At 47.8% G+C, this 18016-nt stretch overlaps 2 protein-coding genes across 6 annotated transcripts in view; both read left to right on the top strand.

Moving 5' to 3' along the window:
- The window catches only part of COL22A1 (collagen type XXII alpha 1 chain), a 241567-nt gene extending 230469 nt beyond the window's left edge, over positions 1–11098 (top strand). For all 5 annotated transcript variants that reach the window (XM_064398335.1, XM_064398343.1, XM_064398346.1 and 2 more), the window contains 4 exons: positions 5901–5967; positions 7626–7808; positions 8173–8250; positions 9197–11098. In XM_064398335.1, coding sequence (XP_064254405.1) covers positions 5901–5967; positions 7626–7808; positions 8173–8250; positions 9197–9384 — 516 coding nt within the window. In that variant the 3' untranslated portion in view covers positions 9385–11098. The remainder of the gene's footprint in view (positions 1–5900; positions 5968–7625; positions 7809–8172; positions 8251–9196) is intronic.
- A 5675-nt stretch (positions 11099–16773) lies between these two features.
- LOC135281949 (leucine-rich repeat-containing protein 30-like) lies at positions 16774–17574 on the top strand. Its single transcript, XM_064391698.1, has one exon. The coding sequence runs from the start codon at positions 16774–16776 to the stop codon at positions 17572–17574; it is 801 nt and encodes a 266-aa protein (XP_064247768.1).
- The last annotated feature ends 442 nt before the right edge of the window (positions 17575–18016 follow it).

Raw genomic sequence — 18016 nt, 5'->3', positions numbered from 1 at the left:
TGAGCGAAAAGTGGGGCATGGAGTCTCTCTGGACTTGAGCAAAGCTTTTGACTTCATCTCCCACAGGACAGTCCTGCAAAAGCTGTCAGTCCAGGGCTTGGGCAGGGGCACTCTTGGATGGCTTAAGAGCTGTCAGGATGGCCGTGTCCTAAGAGTAGTGGGGAATGGTGCCACATTGAATTGGCATCCCGTCACAAGTGGTGTCCCCTGGGTGCAGTCCTGTCCAGTGTTTGTCCTGCAGATGTGGACAAGGGTATCGAGGGTACCCTTAGTAGTAAATTTGTGATGACACCAAGGTGGGTGAGAGTGTCGATGTGGTGGAAGGTAGGAAGGCTCTGCAGGGGATTGTGGACAATCAGGATGGCTGGTGTGAGGCCAGCAGGATGAGGGTGGTGACTGTCCCTCTGTGCTGTGGGCACTGGTGCGGCCACACCTCGAGTGTTGTGTGACCCTGTTAAGATGCAATTAGTGAGAGATGCTGATGCCCCAGTTAAGGTGCCAAGGAGACCATCTACCAAAATTAACAATGAGGATTTTATTTAACAATGAATGTGGGGTAGAGATATAGGAAAGACAAGGGCGAGACAAAAAGAAGGGGAAAAGATGGGGTGAGAGGGACAGATTGAACAGAAGACAATATAACACACTTGGCCCCAGCAGTGTCCTGTCATTCTTTCCTCATGCTGTGCCTCTCTGTGCTTGGGGTGCCAGTGGTTTCTTGGAGGTGTTGGCATTCCAGGGCCAGCACCTTTCTCCATTCCATATTGGAGGTAACCAGGGAGGCATCTTCTTGATTTCTATGTGAAAGGACGATGGGCTTGTCTTCCTTTGCCTTCAATGCTGAGGCCCAAGGAGCATTCCTCAGCTCCTAATGCAGCCTGAGGAATGCAGCCGTCACTGCAGACTGGGCCTGGAGTCAGCTTCTGTGGGATTCTACAGGGCAGCGCTGTCATCCTTCCTCAGCCTGATCTCTCCAGTTTTGCTGCAACCTTGCAGCTGGCTTGGGGGTGAGGGATAAGGGCTGGCAGCAGGACCTACCTTTGAAAAAGTGTTGCCGGTGGGTGAGCAGTCATCTTCAGGAATCTGCCTGGTGCTGGCACTGGGCTCACTCCTCTGGCTGCCGCCTGAGGCAGCTGAAGGAGAACAGCCTGCGCAGAGCCCGCCGGGCCCTCTTGGCCATGGAGCGCCATGGCCGTGGGGCCAGGGGCTGCAGGACTGTGGTTATGCCAGCAGTGGAAGCAGGGACCTGGTGTGCCAGGAGCTGGGCAGGCACCGGGCAAGTGCCAGCCAGCACACCAGCCCCACAGGGCTTTTCCTGGGGAGGGGTAGCCTGGGCAAATCCAGCCTCCGAGGCTACAGCTTCAACCTCCTCCACAGTATCAGCAGGCGAGGCACAAACCGCAGACATCTTTGAGTCTTCTGGCAGTGCCATGGGGAAAGGCTCACTGTGCCCCTCTTCACAGGGCTCACCGTCCAGGGGAGAAGCTGCTGGCTCTGCTCCCTCCTCTTGCAGTGGGAGGGACAATTTGCTCTCTGCCTCACTGTCCCCCTCTCCTGCAGTGTCTCTGTCAGGGAGCTCTTCTTCCTCCCACTTTGCCAGTAGTTGGTCTAGCCGAGTGTCCCTGGACGGCGCATCCTGGTTGTTAAAGAGAGACCACAGCTCTTCAAAGAGGTCCGGAGGCACAAGCTGTGTGTAGTTTTCGGTCTCCCCTGTAGATTCTTTGGTCCAGCTGCAAAGGCTGTGCTGGACTGAGGGGCTTTCTGCATCCAGGGAGGCGAGGATGTCATCCTCCATCTTCTCCAGCTCCTCTTCCTCGATATTCAGGAAATGCTTCCGAGCATCTTCAGGCCTCGTGCATGGCAGCTTGCCATCATGTGTGGCTTGCTCAGGCAGCTGATGAGTTCCCCTCTCCTCAAAGGACCTTCCAGATAATGTAGGTGAGAAGCATGAGGTATCCTCAGGCTCTGACATGGGGAAAAACTCATTGTGCCCCTTATCCCAGGGATCTTTCTCCAGGTCCGAAGTTCCTGCCTCTGACTCTTCCTCCTTGAGTGGGGGGAGCGATGTACCCTGTGGGTGGCTGTCCCTGTCTCCTGGAGCCTCTGTTTCTGGGAGTTCTTCTTCATCCCAGTTGTCCTCTGGCTCTTTTGGAGAAGTCTCCCAGCACTGTGGGTTGTCAGACACAGACTGCTGCTCTGGCAGCAGGGCAGGAGACAGGAGCTCAGAGGAGTTTCCAGTGTCTGTGGTGGAGTCTTTGTTCACCTGGGCCTCCTCATCTGCCTCTTGGCAGAGACTTGACAGCTCCTGAGTGCCAGTGGACTTGGTGGACCTTTCTTCAAACAGGCATGGGGCAAGGCGTCTAAATGAGTGTCTGTAGGTTTTGCCACCATGCTCTTTTTGCACCTCAGTGAGCTCCTTCATCTCAGTGTGCTCCAGGTGGTTCCAGGCAGGCTGGGTCCCTGTGCGGAGGGCCATGCCACCCGCACCTCTCAGGGGTGGCAGGTGCAGGCCCTGCCTTGCCGCTGACCCTCGCCAGAGCCTTTCATCTGAGCTGTCCGGGGAAGGAGTTTCCCTGGCCCCATAAGCAGCCATAGTGCCCCATGGAGAAGGTGGCACTAGGTCTTGGTGCCTGCTGCCTACGTGGCCTGCGGACCGTGCTCTGCCTCCGAGAAAAGACCCAGAGGCTGCTGGGGCTGGTGGCAGACGGGGCAGCTTGATCTGTGCCGAGGCTGCTCTTGGCAGCTGAGGGCTGAGCTGCCACGGAGGTGTCACTGTCAGTGGAGGGCCGTGGAGAGGCGGCAAGTCTGAGACGGACAATCTTGGTGGCCGTGTGACTGTGCCGTTAAGGGGCAGTGAGTGCCCTCCCTCCAGGCTCTCCTCCTTTGTTCCATGTCCTGTGTATCTCCATGAAGTGTCCTGTCTGGGGAGCGGTCTGTCCCATTGGAGGGGCATGAGAGTCACCCATGAGACCTCCGCTGCTGTCTGTGGCAGCCCCTGGGGCACCTGTGGGAAGCAGTGGGAGGTGAGAGATTCAGGTTGTTGTATGGGCACGCCATCCTCCCTGACTGTGGCAAGCCCAAATCTGGCCCCAAGGGCAACACAGACCACTTCTGCCAGGCTGGGCTGGGTTCCCAGCTGCGCTCCTTGTGTCTGGGCATTCCTTCACCCAGGCCATCCTGGCACCGGCTCCTCCCCAGAGCAAGGCCTGGAGCCAGGCCTGGCTGGCGGTCTCTGCCCCCAGCCCTCCCCCAGGCCCCGCTGCAGCCTTTCCCTCCATTCTCTTCCCTCACCTGTCGCCACTTGGACAGCAGCGGCTGCCCCTCACGGGACTGGCTGTGGGCATTTTCCTCATGTCGCTTTGACATCTTGGCAGTGCTCTGACGAACACTGGCCAAGGGCACCCGGGAGAGCTGCTTCCTGCTGAGGAGCTGCGGCCTCGTGAGAGAACTGCTGCCTCCTCAGAGAGCTGCTCTCCTGAGAGTGACAACACGAGGAGATTTGGCCCTACAAGAGACCTCTGTGTCACAGCATGGCCCCTGTGTCACAATGGACTCTGGGCACGATGCAACCACGGTCACAGTTGTGGTGGGCATGGCCAGCCCTTTTCTTTGAAAGACATGGAGATGTTCTTGCTAACAAAGGGCTGCTTTAGGCCTTTGCCCGTTGACTTTTCCTATTTTTGTTCATCTCCCAATGATCTTCTGCCCTCCATTTTCCCACCTTGTGTGTTCCTCTCATAAACCTCCCCAACAAAGCCCTGTGCTCTGCCAAACTGCTTTTCCCACCCAACCCACCATGTGTCCCACCCCTTGGCTCCCACCTTATGTAGAAAGATGATCAGGAAGGCAAAAGCTCCATTAGCACTTCATCTGGCTACTACTGTAAAAAACAGTTCAAAGTCATTTGTCACAGATTTTAACAGCCAAGGAAGGTGAAAGAAAATTTGTTTTTATTTCGATTTGTGGCCAAAATATGGCTCTGAAGGATGTGAAAAAGCTACTGAATGCCTTCTTTGCCTCAGTCTTCGAGAGGCAGATCAGTTTTCCAGACGACAACCAATCCCCTGAGCCCGGCAGAAAAGGGTGAGGAGCAGACCAGACCCCCTGCAGTCCTGGTGGAAGTCATTAGTGACCTGCAGAGCCACTGAGACACTGACAACTCTGTGGAGGTGGCTGGGAGCACCGCAAGTGTGCTCAGGGAGCTGGCGGAAGAGCTCACTAAGCTGCTTTCCATCCTTTATTCTCAGTCATGGACAGTCACAATGTCCCACTTGGCTGGAGGTGGCAATGTGACACCCATGCTCATAAGGGCTGCAGGGAGGATGTGGGGAACTGCAGGCCTGTCAGCCTGACCTGGAGGCCCAGCATGGTTCTGGAGCAGATCAGTGTGAGTGGGATCACAAGGCCCAGAGAGGAGAACCAAGGCACCAAGCAAAGCCAGTATGAGTTTAGGAAAGGCAGGTCCTGCCTGAGCAACGTGATGTCCTTTGAGGAGAAAGTGACCCTCCTCAAGTCTGAGGGAAAAGCGGGAAATGGAGTCTCTCAGGTCTTGAGCAAAGCCTTTGACTCCATCTCCCACAGGACAGTCCTGCAAAAGCCGTTAGCCCAGGGCATGGGCAGGGGCACTCTTGGCTGGCTTAAGAGCTGTCAGGATGGCTGTGTCCAGAGAGTGGCTGGGAATGGAGCTGCAATGAGTTGGCAGTCACTAGCAGTGTCCCCTGTGCCCTGTCCTGTTCAGAGTCCCAACAAGGCCCTGCAGTGCCCCAGGCTGGGAGGAGAATGGCTGGAAAGGTGCCCAGCAGGAAAATCCCTGAGGTTGCTGGCCGACATCGGCCGAATATGAGTTGGTGTGTGTCCAGGTGGGCAAGGAGGAGGGTGGCCTCCTGGCCTTCTGTATCTGCACTAGTGTGGCCAGCAGGACAAGGGAGGTGACTGTCCCTCTGTGCTGGGCACTGGGGAGGCCACATGTTATATTCTGTGTCCAGTTCTGGGCCCCTAAGTTCAGGAAGGACATTGAGGTTCTGAAGTAGTTCCAGAGAAGGGAACAGAGATGGTGAAAATTTTGGAGCCCAACTCCTGTGAAGACTGAGGGTGCTGGTGTTCTTCAGCTTGGAGAAAGGGAGGCTCAGTGGAGATTTTATTGCTCTATAACTGCCTAATTGGAGAATCTATCCACATGGGGTTCGGGCTCTTCTCCCAGACAGCTAGTGATAGGACAAGAGGACATAGTCTCAAACTGTGCCAGGGAGGTTTATTCTGGACACTATGAAGAATTTCTTCACAGAAGGGATAATTAGATACTGGAATGGGCTGCCCACAGAAATGGTGGAATCTCTGTCCCTGAAGACATTTATGGAAAGACTGGACATGTCACTCAGTGCTGTGGTTTACTTGCTATAGTGGTGTTCAGTTGAAGGCTGGACTTCATGATCTCAGAGGTCTTTTCCAGCCCAGCTGATTCTATGACTGTTTTCAGTCTCTTTACATTCCTCTTTTAGGCAGACCCTGTGTGTGCTGTGGGTGATGACATGGCACCTGCTGAGCCCTTTGTGGAGGTCTTAGTTTGCACATCATAGAACCACAGAGTGTTTTGGGTTGAAGGGACTTTAAAGATCATCTACTTCCAACTGCCCATCCAGCATAGGCAGGGATGCCACCCACTAGGTGAGGTTGCTCCAAAGCCCACCTGACTTGCCTTGAACACTTCCAGGGATGGGGCATCTGCAGTTTCTCACGGCAACCCATTCCAGTGCCTCACCACCTTCACAGTAAAGAATTTCTTCCTAACATCTAATCTAAATCTTTCCTCTTTTAGTTTAAAACTGTTCCCCCTTGTCCTATACTATCTGATCCCTTTACTGTGGTTATCTAGTCTCATCACTGTGATTCTGATTCTTTAGGGAGAACCCCCATCTCTAGAGACTTTGAGGAGACTTATCCAAGAGGAGTTATCCAAGCAGCTAGATGGTAAGTAATTAGTACCAGAAAGCTAGAAGACGGGTCTGAGAGCATGAAAGATGCTTTCCATAGCTGTGCTGGAACCTGAATCTCTCCTCCTTAAGGAAGGTAGCATTTCAGCAAGTTTGCTTGGAAGATGTGTGAAATGTGCTTTACAGTTCCCCAGGCTCTGATTTTCCCAACAATAGCAGAGAAAGTAATCAGAGTAGATCATAAACTTTCTTTTGAGGTCCCAACTGGAGAAGAAATGTTCATGATTTTTGCCTATGACTTTTGATACTCATCAGTATAAGAAGAGAGGCTGGAGGGGATATGCTCTGCTGTTTCTCTCAAAGTATGAGAATTGCAGAGCACTACTGATCCCATTGACAGTGAGATGCAGAGCTGTAGTCCTTCTCACACAGCTCTTGATGCAGCTGACACACAGCTGCAGGCATTTTGTTCCGTGCTAAAGATCACAAGTAAATGGGGTGATTATTTCACAGATTTTATTTACACACCAGTCTGAAAGCATTTAAGATCAATGAAGAGAAGGCAGAACAATCTTCTCCCTCTATTCTGTAGAATGTTTATGTGATGCTGAGTGTTTTATGAGCTCTCAATGTTGCTGTCATGGTGTAACCCCAGCCAGCAGCCAAGGCCCATGCACTTCTCACTTCACTCCCCCACCAGCAAGATCAGGGAGAGAATCAGAAGAGTAAAAGCTGTAAAACTCATTGGTTGGGATAAAGACAGTTTAATAGGGAAAGCAAAAACTGCACCCAGAAGCAAAACAAAGCAAGCAATTAACTCCCTGCTTCCCACGGGCAGGCAGGTGTTCTGCCATCTCCAAGAGAGCAGGGCCCCATCCCAGGTAATGGGTACTTGGGAAGACAAACACCATCACTGCAAATGTCCCCTCCTTCCTCCCCTCACTTTATACACTGAGCATGATGTCACATGGTCTGGAATATCCCTCTGGTCAGTTTGGGTCACCTGTTCTGTCTGTGTCTCTTCTGAACCTCCCCTGCACCCCAAATTTCCTCCCCAATGTGGCCGTATGAAAAGCAGAAAAGGCCTTGGCTCTGTCTGGGCCCTACTCAGCAATAACAAAAACATCTCTGTATTACCAAGACAAATCCAAAACATAGCCCCCTACCAACCACCATAAAGAAAATTAACTCCACCCCAGCCAAAAACCAGCATGATTGTTCAAAGTCTTAGCACTGAAATGCCAGGCAGTGTGTGCCTGCATGGAACAGCCTGGAACAAGAAAAGCTTTCTCCCTGCAGACCAGCCATGTAGCATCTCTGCATCACAGAAGCAGTAGGAAAAGGCTCTCCTTTTCAGAGCAGCAGTTGTCCCAGTTTAACAGGGATTCACCATCTGCACAACTAAAGGAAGGGACATTTCAGATTCTTGGAGGACAAGGAGCAGGGGATGACAGAAAGGTTTATGATAAAGTATGGAATTTAGGGGAAATTTTAGGCTACGAAGAAATGAGATTTAAACAATTTAGAGAGGATCAGGGAATCAAAATCATAGATTATGGGGAGACAGAAAATGGGTGGCCCTGGAAAATTGATCTGTGACAGTATTTGGGACTTTACTGGGCCCCTGGTTCTGGTTTTCCATCTCTTGGAGCATAGTCCTTCTAATCTGACAGTCCCATTTCCCTCTCTTCACAGCAAAGTTACCCTACATCCTGGCTCAGATACAGCCTGCACAGGTAAAAGCATCCCATGGCAGACCAGGACCTCCTGGTCCCCCTGGGAAGGAAGGACTCCCAGGAAGAACCGGCCCTCCGGGAGAGCCTGGCCGGCCTGGACAGACTGGGTCTGAAGGGCCACCTGGACCAATTGGTCCCAAAGGTAAGTGAAACTTGATGTGTTGGGGCAGTCCAATAAAAGGATGTGTCCACTCGACTTTGGCATCCACCTTTCCCTTTAGTAGCTTATATATTGTCCTCAAAATGCAGGTGTTGGAAGCAACCTCAGTCTGTTAAATAAGAGTTGTTAACTATGACCAGCAGTTGCTGGTGTGTTGCACCTCTGGCCAGAACTAGAGTGGGGCAAGTCTTCATTCCTACTTAATGTCCTCTCTCAGAGGATTGGCCACAATTAGGAACTGTTTTTACCAAATATATTGGCTTCAGTGTGGATGGAAGACCTATACTAGTGCTTAGTTCTGTAGACCATGCTCATCAGGTCATATTTTTTCTTTCCCTCTCTACAGGAGAAAGAGGAGCAAGGGGTGAGAAAGGAGACACTGGCATTGGTCAACGAGGGGAAATGGGTCCCCCAGGAATTCCAGGTGTGTTATTCAGAACACCCCACAAAACACATCACTTAGAACCACTAAGGACATAGGTCCTGCTGTACTAAAGAGATGATCAGGATGACATGAGAACAACATACACGATTTCTGAAGGATGTGGCTCAAAGGGAAGAACTGTATCATTAACATCATATCTGGCCGCCTTTATTTCCTCAGCCTGATGAATGAGTACAATGAACCATCTCAGTTACAGCTAAGTTAACTGACCTTTGGGTCAAATCCAAAGTGAAGTTTTAATTATTAGATGCACTGTGAAGTGTTTTCTCTGTCCTTGGCAGAGTCTTCCTGTGACGAAGCTGAACCCAGAGGTTCAGGCAGCTTCAGATGTTATAAAAGGTCGTATTGAACACCTGTGCCTTGGGGATACAGCTTCTGCTTTACTGTTACTGACAAAGCAGCAGCAAATACACTTTGTCTGCAGTCTGAAATTAGGCACCATTGATAAGTTTTGCCTTCACTGTTTTATTGGGAAAGGAACTATGGGAAGCCCTCATAACCCCATTGTCTGCATCTGGCAGACTGGCCTCGCATTGCCTTCAAATAACAATCTGCCCACTATGCTCTGCACCAGTGAATTATCTCCCCAGGCTGGCTCTTGCCTCCACTTTCCCATTCTCACCTCCTCTCTGTGAGGACTGTATGTCATGAGTTGTCTCGTGCAGCTCCATGACTTCAGCATGGAGGTAGAACAGCAGCCAGCTGAGCATCCCAAGGTCGCCATAGGGAGTGGAAATCTTTATTTCAGAGGAGACACTCTGGTTGTTTCCTTGAGATATGTTCTAGCCAAATCCAAACCTATGGAAGCTGCTCTCTGAATCCCAGTTTGGAAGCAAAGCCATCTCCTGTGACATTACACTGCTGAGTACTGCACACTGGGTGTGTCACTGGTGCCATTCACCAGGGCATTTTGTTTCTCTTTCAGGCCTCCCAGGGGAGCCTGGTTATGCCAAAGATGGGATGCCAGGACCTCCTGGCCCTCAAGGTGAAGCTGGTGTGCCGGGTCTGGCAGGTCCCCAGGGACCCCCGGGAGCCAATGGACAGTGTGACCCCTCTCAGTGCGCTTACTATGCAAGCCTGGCTGCCCGGCCCTCCAATGTCAAAGGGCCATAGCGTGCAGGGAGCACTCCCAGACTTGTTTTGAAAACTTGAATTCCTTACACCTGCCAAGAGCTCTCCAATGTCTTCAGCTGCGTTTCTTTCGCAGGAGGCCTTTTAAAGCCAACAAATGCTGCCGGTCGGTCAGATTATTTTTATGAATTATAATTATTATTATTATTATTATCTTTGATGTGATATGTGAACTTATTTTTTTGTTTGATTTCTCTAACATCAGGGCATATTAAAATGCTAAAAATAAGTGGGTTTTTTCCTCTTTTGAAAAGCATATAATAACAATGTGTTGTGTGACTGTTTATGCAAAACCATTCCAATGCCAAATTTTTAATCTGTTATCTGATTAATTTTTTCCAAAGCTTTATCCCTCGTCCTTTCAGCTCAAATCAAATCCTGCAGCCTGAAGCATTAACTGTGACACACAGGCACAGGATTGTTGGTGCTATTTGCCATCCACATGGCAGGGAGAAGATAAAGTCATACCAAAGCTGGAAAAGGGTCTCCTGTACATCCAATTCCCAATGGACAATTTTGAACAGCTAGTGTGTGCTTTCCAGAAGATCCCTGTTAAATATACTGTTCTTCTGCTGATAAATGAATCAGTATTCTATAGGAGCTACTTTTTGATAGAGTCATGTGGGATTTCATAGTAAAGGCCTGAAGAGACGACACAGAAGATCTAAACCTCTCTGTACTGGAGAGTTTTTTCCCAAGAAATTGAGCTTACTTACCTCTGTCAGGGAGATGCAAATGCAAGGTTATCCTCTGTCAGGTCAGGGATGCCAAATCCCTTGTGCAATGTCAGCACATGGACAGCTCCCTACCACTGCTTCACCCAAAAATCAGCCAGAGCAGCATAGAAAGCCCCCTGGTATTAAAATCTCAAGAAGCCAGCTGTGACCCCATTCACTGTTTTGGTTGATCCATTATGACAATAACTTGGCAAGCTGTGTTACTTAGAGGGCTGGTGCATTGTGCAGCCTGGTCTAGGAGGATGTTGATCTTTGATGAAAGGATCAGAGCAAAGAGATGTTCATAAACATGGTGGAAATTGTCTTTAAGGGTAAAAGCAACAAGCCAGACTGTGGCCATTTCTCCCTATCAGCTAATTACCAAAATCAACCTGAGAATGCAAAGACAAAGTAAAAACAGGATGGAGTCTGAAAAGACCTTCACAACAGGTCATTTGTGAGCTCAACCCTCTGACCAAGCCATGCCCACCCACTAAGTGCAGATCTGAGAAGTGATCAGGCCTCGCATATGTGCCAGCCAGCAAAGCAGCTGCGTTTTCAAACCTCTTCTGCACAAAGCATTTTGTAGTGAGAGATGGGAGTAATGGACCTGACACAGGCACTAAGTGCTGAATGTGTTTGGGAATCTGGTCTGCTCTTCTGGAGACAGAAAAGAGGCACCCTGCCCTGCTAACACATTCTCCATATGGCATGGTGCTTCCAAACTGGCCAGCCTAAGCAGAAGCCACAGCTGTTGATAACCAGCCCAGAATCATACCCTGAGGCTAAAGTGCAGAGATAAGCTTTTGCCAGTCTTGGAGTCTTTTCTCACCCAGTAGCAGATAAAATTTGCCTCCACTTTACTGAAAAATGAAATTAAATAACAAGTATAAATGCCAGGGTTAAACAAAGTCTTTACTGTGTAGCTCTTAATGGTGCTATTTTTGCTATTTCCTATGCAAATAAAATCTTTGATTTGATTTTAGTGTGTTTCTTGCTATGGAAAGACCAATCAAAGTGAAAATACCATGAAGTGAAAAGCTTGCCACTTTTAAGTAACTTTCAATGGTATATGTGTTAGTGTACTGAATCTTGGGTTAGCTTGCTGGATTTTAGTATGAAACAAACATGTTGATCACATATTTAACAGAAGCATTTTTCTTAGTCCAAGCTGAGATTTCATCCTCCAGTGGTGAGGCAGAACAGGGTCCCTATTTGAGAGCACCTCCTAACATGGGAAGAGACATTGTTTTGGGTAAATGTGGTGGTAATGAACGTGTTATGGAGGTCAAATATGTTAACTGCACCATGCAAATGTGACATTTAATTCCTGTCATGATGGTGACTCCTTCATGTCTAGAGGCTCTCATCATGTATGTGTGTCTGATGTGCCATGCATTGCATAGAATTCAGTATATTCTAGTGCACCATGAGAAAGGAATCTACATAATGATGTTCTGTTAAACAGATTTCAGGGTCTTTAACTCCTGTGAGGTCGTAGAATAATTTGGGTTAGAAAGGAACTCTAAGGGTCATCTAGTGCAATCCACAGTAGATGAGATGGTGCAGTGGCATCCAGTTGAAGGAGATAAAGGGGTTTTTTTGATAACCTGTTTCATTTGAATGTCTGTGGGAGCCATTTCCAAGAGTCTGTATTAGGAACACAAGGGAAACGCTTGCATCTTTAATAGCAATTGAAAAATCTGCATGAGCTAGACACAGACTACATCTCTGAGCATTTTCCACCTGCAAAAGGGGACACAGCCTAATTCCCTTTGCTTCAACATATTCCCTAGCATATGGCTATCTGCTCAGTCTGTTTCCAGAGACACCCTAGACTGTCTCTGTGCCCTGAATTCAGTGGGTGCCATTTCCCTGCTTTTTCTTAAACCTTGTTTTCTCTCCAGCCAGTTAAATGACATTTACCAGGCAGAATCTGTCTTTAGAGAGCAGAGTACATGAGCTGCAGACCCAGATCAAGACCCATGTTTATACTCACCCAGATTTTAGTCATCAAAGGGAGGTTTCTGTAGCTGCCACCTCTTACAGAATCAATTCCTACAGGAATGTGCCTAAAAGGACACCTGCAATACCAGGTAAGAAAGGAGGGTGTATTTGGAGGATTGAAAAACTGCCACAGTTTTTGCTTCAGTCTGTTTGTTTGTATTTGCAGTCTTTGTAAAGGTGGCCTGAGATTACTTTCCAAAGTAGGTCTGCCATCTGGGAATCCAGTAAACCTACAATTACAGCCCTGGGCATGGTCAGAAGCTGCTCTCCAGTAAATGCAGGTGCCTCTGTGCCTGAGCAGATGACCATGTGTGTATTGTCTGTCCAGCTGTGTCCAGAACACACAGCCAGGAGGTGGCAGGTAGGACAGGGACAGTGCTGGTGGCTCTCTCCTAACAATCCCTGAGTAAGGGAAAGTTGTAGCTTTGGCATTTCAGTGTTCCTGTCTCTGCAACCAAGTGTGCGGTAAATCACCATACAGTCTGTTCACTGAGTCTGAGGTTTAAACCTGGGAATAGACTGATTTTTTGTTGGATTTTGTTTTGGCCCTGTGGCAATGTACTGCTAAAATTGCATTAGCGAGCCAGACAATATATTATTCAGATTTTTAAAAGGAACACATGGGATTTATGGCACCACTGTCAGTTGCTCTTTTTTTTTTCCTTTTTTAAAATCATGTGTAAATTACAGTAATTATAGCAAACAGACCATTATTTCATTCAGTTTTTTGCCTGTCAAATAAACAAATTACAAAGACAGAACAAAGCAACAGGATCATTTGGGGAAAATATATTTTTTTGTGTTAAATTATTTAACAATTTCTAAACAGTTTTGAATTAGCTGCTTTTTGGAAGCGGTATCACATGCCTGTGGGCTTTTTTCTCTTTCCTTAGAGACAATAAAAATCCTGTGGCAGCTAAGCCCAAACTCTGTGCTCTGACCACAGAACTGGTTAGGAGACAAACACAAATTTTACATTCTGAGCAATTATTAAAAAAAAAAAGTTTAAAAATTGTATTTTAAAAAACCCCAAAACTAAAATAGAGTCTTCTGTTTGATCAGCCTTTTAATGTTGAAACTGCCCGTGCTCTGCCCTGTTAAAGATTGCATTTGACAGCTTCTGGAGCAGGACTTGTTGCCTAGGAATGGTTGGGTGTCACCATCCACAATATACGGGGCCAGAGACACTGACAGGGACTGGCAGGTATGATGCAGGACCTAAGGGAGCCTTTCCAGAGCTTCAGTGGGTGACCCCAGGGGAGAGCACATCGAATAATGTAAAATGTCTGTGTTTGGGTACCTCAATCCCATGCTCAGTCTCTCACTGAGATTCAGAGTCACAGAACATGGAGCCATAGAATATCCATAGCTGGAAGGAACCCACAAGGATTATCAAAGCTCCTTGACTTCAAGGAGTCAAGCCTGTGGCATTTGCACTTTGGTGGCTCCAATGAGAGCTGTAGAACCTGGAGATCCATTCAGCTTATCCTAAAGTATTCAGCTGCAGCACTCAGAGCTGTGTTGCCTACATTAACTACATCTCCATGGAAAAGAGATCATCTGGGAGCTGTCTTCATCCTCCACCCTCAGTAACTCACATCCCCCCTGAGCTGGTGTGGGAATATTCATGTTACAGGTGATGGCAGGTCGGGTGCTCTGTGACCAGCAGCCAGGCTTCTCACAGGGAGAGGGGCAAGGTTATGGCAGGAACTTGTACTGTCCTTAGGCAAGGGAAACTTAAAATTACTGCACTCACTCAACAGTTACAATACAGACTGAAAATAAATCTACTGTCAGCCTCTGTGAGCTGGAGCCCAGTACTGATGAGGGTTAAGGTGGCTTCTCCTGCATGGCAGGAAGAGCAGCATAAGGATGAAGCCAGTCTGGAGTTGAAGGCAGGCTCCTGCCCCAGTCTGCCGCCCTATGCAGGGGTGAGCATCCACCAGAGACCACCAGGAGTCCTCCTTGCTGTTACTTCTGTAGAACTGCTGGAGGAAGAGTCTCTTCATCAGCCAAGTTGCCTCCTACATACTACATTTGGTAGCTGAGGCCTTTAGGGCGATATGTATCCATCAGGGTTTGGATTTTTCTTTCAACTCCTTTGTAAATGGCGAAGCTGAATCAAGAAAAAAACTACTTAATTTTGTTAATTTGGTTTAAACCTGGAAGTCACATACATAGTAGATACTTGTCTTCTGACTTGTGAAATGGGAAAAACTGCTTAGAAAAGTATGAAGATGTGATGAAGAGGAGACTGCTTTTGGTAGTTGCTTTACAAAGCAGATTTTTCTTGTAAGGGTTAACATCTGAATACCTTGCAGGACTTGGCTCCTCAATATTAATGCTGGCAACTTTGCTGAAGTTCGTCTGAGCTGAGAATGAGACCATCTTGCTGGGTCTCCAGGGGATTATGTGTTGAAAATGCAGGCTCTTTCTTGTTACTTTACATTTTGTGACATGAGCTCTACGTAGAAAGCATAAAGGGACAATTAAGAACATTAATCATACTCCCAACATTCCTATCAGCATCAGGAAGATGGATGTCCTGCAAGGAGAAAAGAAGAACCTGCCACCTTCGTAAAGGAAAGCACAGGGTCAAACTCCAGGTTTGAAAAAGTGCAGAAAGAGAATGTTGCCAAAACCCTCAGAAACTTCTTTCTGACAATACCTTTGTCTCTGCATGACATCCTGTCTGAAAGGCTCAGGTTTGGATTTAAAGAGAAAAGCATGTTCAAACAGAAGGCAGCACATACAGCAATTTGGTTTATTTCACAGGACAGATGTATTTGACAATGTGTTCTTAGAGACACATTTTTCCCCTTAGCAATGTGGGGGATGGTTTTCACCCAAGTCTGAAATTATTGTCAGTGCAATAACTTCTTCAGCACCTTTTTGATGGGAGCTGAGTCTCATTTTTACAGTTATTTGTGAGGTCTGTTGGAAAGCAACCTTCTTCTGCAAGTGAAAATCTCACTTCTCCTTGGCTGCTGCATTTGTGTCTGATGTACAGATATTTCTAAGTTATTGTACCCATTCATGCTTGAAAATTATTAGACTCTCTCAAGTTCTGCTGAATTTTTTTCATGTAAAAGCCATTCCTGGAAGGTTTCAGTGCCAGGCTGGATGGGGACCTGAGCAACCTGGTCTAGTGGATGGTATCCCTACCCATGGCAAAGGGGTTGGAACTAGATTGTATTTAAAGTCCCTTCCATCCCAAAGAATTCTGTGATTCTGTCCCAGGAGCCTAAAATACCTAAGCAGCCTCACAGGCAAGTGATACTGCTTTCTCTTACAGATGCTGAAAATTTACCTGGAAGAAATCCAGGGTTTGATTTCAAAATGATTATGATATTTGCACTCTGCATCCAAGTCAAGGGTAACAGCTGGTATATGCCAGGCCTTAAAATGTGTATTTCAGGGTGAAAACCAATTAAAAAGCACTAGAATCTAGAAAGTAAAAGGGAGAGCTGAACAAAAATCCACAAATCCTCTTGCCAGCATTGTCTGAATAGACAGCTACTACCACTCACCTGCGCAGCCACACACCTGCTGCTGGAACATGGGTTCCAGCAAATTCAGGAACATCCTGGCCTGAGATGATCAGAACTGAGGAGGCTGGGAAAGCAAAGCTGACATGCAAGACCTGATCTTCACAAGACCTGACCTAGTAGACCTGCTTAGACTACACCTCTAACACATTGTCTTCTACCTGTAATGGCCTGTGGGTCTCCATCTCAAGGAGACCTCTCTCCTTGAGAAGCATCTGAAATGGCTGTCCTAAGCAGTTTTTTAGCTGAAAGGCTTAAGGATTAAAGGATGAAGTAAAAGAGGGCGGCTTTCTCAGCCTGAGGCTTCAAACCCACAATTTTTTCCTTCCAGAAAAATGCCTTGCTCTCAACATCACATGCTGTGCTAAGTGGTTTGGGATAAACCCAGCATTTTACACATCTACAAAACCTTTGACAGCAAGGAATAAAAATTTGCTTTTAAATATGCCAGAGCAAGTGCAACACAAGAAAAATGGTATTTCCATGGTGTAGGGGTTTACACACTTAGCAGGAGGGAGGAGGACATCCAGATTTCAAAACTGATCCTTTATTGTGTTTGCTGAATGTTAAAGGCACAAACTGACCTGAGGACAAGATACGTTAATGGTTCACAGTTCCCAGGCCACCAGCTGTTACTCTGTCTTCTTCTTGTCCCATTTACCATGTGCCTTATCTACTCTGCCTTGCTGCTTCCATTGCAGTCTCAGGCAATGTGAATTCTTCAGGCAAAGGCACCCTTGATGCTTCCAGGTGAGAGCTACACACAAACAGAGATTTGAACACACCTGCTGAAAAGCAGAGGCAGTTTTCCCTGTCTGACCACGGGTTGCAGCTGTGAGAGGCCACTCACAGCCCAGGAGCTGGGTTTGTGTGCTCTGCAGAGCAGGAGGGGAAACACCTGATCATGTGAGAATACCAAATGTTTACTCAGTGGGATGTATCTGAGCAACTCAAACACTCTGTGTGTTGGTAACATGCCCAGCGGAGCACAAAGCTGACAGAGAACCATGATCCACCAGAAACCTCAGAGGCTGCCTGTGGAGCATGTAAGTAATTGTGACTGACAGTCTCCGTTCAACCAGCCACTGTTCTGGTGGGATATGGATGCAGTCACCTCTCCCAGATGTGCCTGTCCAGGTCCTGATCCACTCTGGAGGTACCTTACAGAGCATGATCCAAAATATGAAGGGAAGAAGAAACTCAAGATCTCCGGAAGAGAGCTGCTGTCAGTTCCCATACAGGTCTTTGGGTTGGAGCAGCTGCAGGTGCTGGAGATGAGCCCAGAACGAGAGAGCTGCCTGAGGTACAGGATGGAGCTGCTTCCCCAGGAGATCGGCCGTCTGAGGAACCTCACCTGCCTCTATGTGGACTCCAACAACTTGAACAAAATCCCTGCTGAAATTGGCACTTTGAGCCGCTTGGAGAGGCTCACTCTGAGCAACAACAGCCTGAGCTCGCTGCCTGCAGAGATGGGGGCACTCCAAAGGCTGCAGAGCCTCCACCTTGCCAACAACAGCCTCACTGAGTTACCTGCACCGCTCTGCCAGCTGAGAAGCCTCACTTTTCTGGATGTGAGTGACAACAAAATAGATACCATCCCCTCCAGCATTCGGCATCTGGAGAAACTGGAAACGTTGCTATTGCTATTTAACTCACTGGAGAGCCTTCCTGAGGATGTCTGCCTTCTAAGGAATCTGCACACACTTTGGTTAGGAAACAACCATCTACAGTCCCTTCCAGCAGCCTTTGGAGAGCTGGTGAACCTGGACTGGGGATACAACTACTGCTCATGCAATTTTGAGGGGAATCCACTGGAGAGTCCTCCCCCTGAAGTCTGCAGCAGAGGCCCTGAAGGGATCAAAGACTATTTCTTATCACTTCGTAGGATTTGGAAAGACTAAACCACTGGTGTCAGTCCTCTTGAAGTGACTGTGATGGATTTATCCTGTGCAAATCATCTGCACAAGCAAAATGTGTTTCAGACAGAAAGGTCTGGTGAAATCATTCTATGCATTCTATGGAGCTCAAAAGCTTCCTCTCTTCTGTAATGTGATTTCTCTGCTGGCAGTATTTTTTTTTTTTCCTTAAGTATTGAACAGTGGTCTACACCTTTCAAAAACTCATCCAGGGACATCTGGAATATTTTATATTTTTTTGTATTTATAGTGGCATAGATTTATCTCAGGAAATGTTGCAGACAATCATGCAGTCTGAGAAAATAAGCAAGTCTGAAAGGATAGAGTCAGGTAAACAAGTGGTATGTAAATAGCAATAATCTGTACTCTTTGTTTGTACGCTGTGTTGGGGCTTGAGTCTGGACTGGAAGTAAATGCAAGCTGAGAT

Source organism: Passer domesticus, chromosome 1 (genome assembly GCF_036417665.1).
Source record: "Passer domesticus isolate bPasDom1 chromosome 1, bPasDom1.hap1, whole genome shotgun sequence".
NCBI lineage: Eukaryota > Metazoa > Chordata > Aves > Passeriformes > Passeridae > Passer > Passer domesticus.
The sequence above is the reverse complement of the archived record's forward strand: the minus strand, read 5'-3'. Positions and strand labels throughout refer to the sequence as shown.

Coding starts and splice junctions, on each gene's coding strand:
- LOC135281949 (XM_064391698.1), top strand. CDS start 16,774: ATGGATGCAGTCACCTCTCCCAGATGTGCCTGTCCAGGTCCTGATCCA.